At 36.7% G+C, this 3,964-nt stretch overlaps 1 protein-coding gene across 2 annotated transcripts in view; it reads left to right on the forward strand.

Moving 5' to 3' along the window:
* Window positions 1–3,551, forward strand: part of TM4SF1 (transmembrane 4 L six family member 1) — an 8,646-nt gene extending 5,095 nt beyond the window's left edge. The window contains exons 4-5 of one of the 2 annotated variants that reach the window (XM_008008748.3): window positions 722–902; window positions 2,717–3,551. In XM_008008748.3, the coding sequence (XP_008006939.1) occupies window positions 722–902; window positions 2,717–2,731 (196 nt within the window). In that variant the 3' untranslated portion in view covers window positions 2,732–3,551. Of the gene's footprint in view, window positions 1–721; window positions 923–2,716 lie in introns of both variants that reach the window. The other variant, XM_008008749.3, reaches the window with a different exon arrangement.
* The last annotated feature ends 413 nt before the right edge of the window (window positions 3,552–3,964 follow it).

Here is a 3,964-nt window from a genome sequence, read left to right on the forward strand (position 1 = left end):
GTTAGGTTTAATCCCCCTGTGCTTCATGTTGCAAATTAATTTATTCCTTAAAAGCAAAAAATAGCTTTGTTCCAAAGGTCTCAACTGAAAAATTCTAGCATATTAAATCTCCAAACTTGCCAGAATTTGGATAATTTTCAAAAGTAACAAATGATCTAAATTAATACTTTAAAGTTAAAAAAAACTAGCCTAAAGAGATTGTATTTTCTAAGTATTCACTCAATATTGCATACAAATACCCATCTTTATACCAATAACAACAATAAAATTAGAAAACAGTTTTAAAAAACACCTGTAATTACGTTAGCACATGAATTATTTTCATTTTTCCACATTTGCTCGTAGGTTACTTCCATACACATACATGAATTTTACCTAGCTTTAAACACAGCATAAACACAGTTCTGCGTTTTTATTTTTGTTTATAAGAATTCAGATGTCTGTTAGGGAATATAAACATCATTATAAGGTGAGAATTTCTGACCATGTAATCCTAGATTAGAGGTCAAAAATTATAAATTATAATTTTATCTTTATCATTATAGTAAGATCTGGGCTAAATTCTTCCATTTTATGGAATGACATGCATTGGAAGAAACTTACACAGGATATTGAAAAATTCATTCTTTTTTTTCTGAATGAAAAACCACCAAACAAAAGTAGTTTATGAAGTATCCCCTAAGTATGGCCATGTGTCAGAAGTTTCTCTTTTTACCCACAGGTACCTTCTGGATACCTCCACATGGTCCCAGTGCACTGAACCCAAGCACATTGTGGAGTGGAATGTATCTCTGTTTTCTATCCTCTTGGCTCTTGGTGGAATTGAATTCATCTTGTGTCTTATTCAAGTAATAAATGGAGTGCTTGGAGGCATATGTGGCTTTTGCTGCTCTCACCAACAGGTAAGAACCTGCATAAAAATGTCGTAGTCTGGCCCTGGTGTTAATATACCATTGTTTTCATCATAAAGAAAAAGGCAAAGCCAAACATGCTCAATCTACCAGCATTTATTCTGATATCATGTTTGTAGCAACACAATTATAGCATTCACTTTAGCTGTCAGTAACAAGCTTCCTCGAGTCTCACAGTCACAGGATTGTCTTAGTTCTTTGCAATTGGTTCTATGCACACAGGAACATGCTGCCCATAGACACAGTGCTCCCTTCAGGATCTAATTCACTGCCTCTGCTCTGGCTGCAGAGACAGAAAAAAAAGCGATGTCTACTCTTTGTTTGCTGTCATATTCCCAACTAATATACATAAGTAATAGCCAACCATTCCATGCATCAGGCACTACACTAAACCCATTTTTCAGATAAGACTATGACTCAAATATTAAGCAATAGGCTTAAGATCACCTACTCAGGAAATGACAGGCTTCAAACCTTGAGTCATTTTATGCAAAAGCTCCTATATTTCACCTTTATTCCACACTTGCTGTTCTCCTGGATTTTCTGCAATTCCTTCCTAATAAGGAGTCATAAAAATGCCTAAGCAGTAAGTATGGAGAATCACTAGCAGCCTTTGAACAGCAGCTCATGAAAAGCCTTTCGTTGTGAAAGAAAACCAGGAAGCACTTGTTTCCTGATATGATTTAGGAGAAAAAAAAAAGGATTTGTTTGTAGCAGTGAAAGTTCTTGTTTCTATATCCTCCTAAAATATATATATTATTGAATTGATGTCAGTCCAGCTTTGATCCTATCTTTGAGAGGGTTATTTTTTGTCTTATATTTTTCAAACCAATTACTCCTCTGGTGCCAGATCTGTTAATTTTCTTTTAAAAATAAGACAAAAACCTAATGAAAATTAAAAGTCCATTGCCACCATGAAAAACTTTGCTGAAAATAGAAGGAAACTTTCTGTAATTTTTGGGGAAAGTTAAAATGAAATCTAGTCTTCCTTATCAGGCAAGTATAGCAAGATTAATAATTTCTTTGGCAAATTTCCAAGAAAATAAGGGAGTGGGAAACCTTCAATATGGAGCTTTTTTCAAGCAATATGGTTGGGGAACGGCAGAGAAGTATCCTCTGGGATTGCTGTAATGCAGCTTACCTTTAGCCTTGAATTTCATACAAGGCAGAGTTCAAACTAAGTGATTACTTGTACTAAATGCACTCAGTACATTTTGGGGACAAGCATAAAGAGCCGATGACCAAAATGGCTGAAGTGATGTGGCAGGGAGTGATACTCTCCTCTGATCTGAGGTAGTAAATACACTGGGTTTCCCAGCTGAGTCGCTGTAGGGATGGCTTCTTCTCAGATACCACAGGGAAGATCTGTTACCTTTGTTTATAGGACAAAAGACACTTTCAAAGGGCAGAGCTTTTCATGTAGAAGAGTCAGGTCTATAACTCGGTAGCATTTAACTTGAAAGGTTACCCACACTGAGCTCATATCGGTGTGAAACTTCCATGGCATTATCTTTTAAATCCCTAAGATTAATACCCTACATAAATGCACTCAAAGCAATGCAGCATCAGTATCCTGCAGTTTCCATGGGCCCTTTCGGTGGCTTTTACTCATGGAGGACAAGGGATCCGGTTTTGTTTAGGAAACATTTCGTGAGCATTGTCTAAGCCCTAAGTATGGTTGGCCTAAGCTTTGCTGAAGCTGAGGTCAGTCTGTTTATGTTTGCTTAAAATAGGAATTTAAAGGACTAAAACGTCATCATTATTTATCCTGATTATAACCTAATGGTATTTTATTTTCTTTACAGCAATATGACTGCTAAAAGAACCACCCCAGGACAGAGCTACAATCTTCCTCTATTTCATTGTAATTTATATATTTTACTTGTATTCATTTGTAAAACTTTGTACTGGTGTAACATACTCCTCATATTCTACTTTTACAAAGGCCTGTAAAGACTGGCATCTTCACAGGATGTCAGTGTTTACATTTAGTAAACCTATGTTTTTTTTTAAGGAATGAGGAAACAAACCAACTTCTGGGGGTAATTTACAGACTGAGTGAGAGTCCTCAGTATATCTGAGATAAACTCTATAATATTTTGGATAAAAATAACATTCCAATCACTATTGTATATATGTGCATGTATTTTTTAAATTAAAGATGTCTAGTTGCTTTTTATGAGACCAAGAGGGAGAAAATCCGACAACCTGGAAAGATTTTTGTTTTCACTGCTTGTATGATGTTTCCCATTCATACACCTATAAATCTCTAACAAGAGGCCCTTTGAATTGCCTTGTGTTCTGTGAGAAACAAATATTTACTTAGAGCGAAAGGACTGATTGAGAATGTTCCAATCCAAATGAATGCATCAAAACTTACAATGCTGCTAGTTGTTGTGAGTACTATGAGATTCAAATTTTTCCAACATATGGAAAGCCTTTTGTCCTCCAAGGACGAGTACTAGGGATCACGTGTTTAAAAAAAGAAAGGCTGAGATGACTGGGCCAGAAGAAAGATGGGAAACTGAATAAAGCAGTTGATCAGCGTCATAGGAACGGGGGAGGAGTGAGGGCAGGAGGACTACGAGGAAATACCTTCAAAACTAACTTGTTTACAACAAAATAAAGTATTCACTACCATTTTGTTGTTTAGTTTCATTGTCCTTAAAGTTCTCTTTTGTTCTTCCCCCTTTTTTGTTCCCAGTTTGCAGGTTATGTGGCCCCTGTTGCTAACGGCTTCCTGTCTTTTGGTTTCTTTATCCTAGTCTCTCTCCCTCATCCTCTTTCTCCTCTTCTTTCTCCTGTCTGTAAATTGCCATTGCTGTACCTGTGGGATCATCACCTCAGTTAGACAGTTGTCCTTTCTACCAGGTGCTGCAGGTATCAGCCTCCCTGGAAGGGTAACAGGCATTTTTCTCCTTACTTACAGGGTTAGGCTCTTTCAAGTGACAGGATTCCCGGACTTAATGGGAATTTTCTATAGAAATGTTCTGTTTTTGGTGTTCATTGGTCTGGACAACAGACAAGCAAATTTACAAAGAAGCATAACCAGT

The sequence above is a fragment of the Chlorocebus sabaeus genome, chromosome 15, assembly GCF_047675955.1.
Source record: "Chlorocebus sabaeus isolate Y175 chromosome 15, mChlSab1.0.hap1, whole genome shotgun sequence".
NCBI lineage: Eukaryota > Metazoa > Chordata > Mammalia > Primates > Cercopithecidae > Chlorocebus > Chlorocebus sabaeus.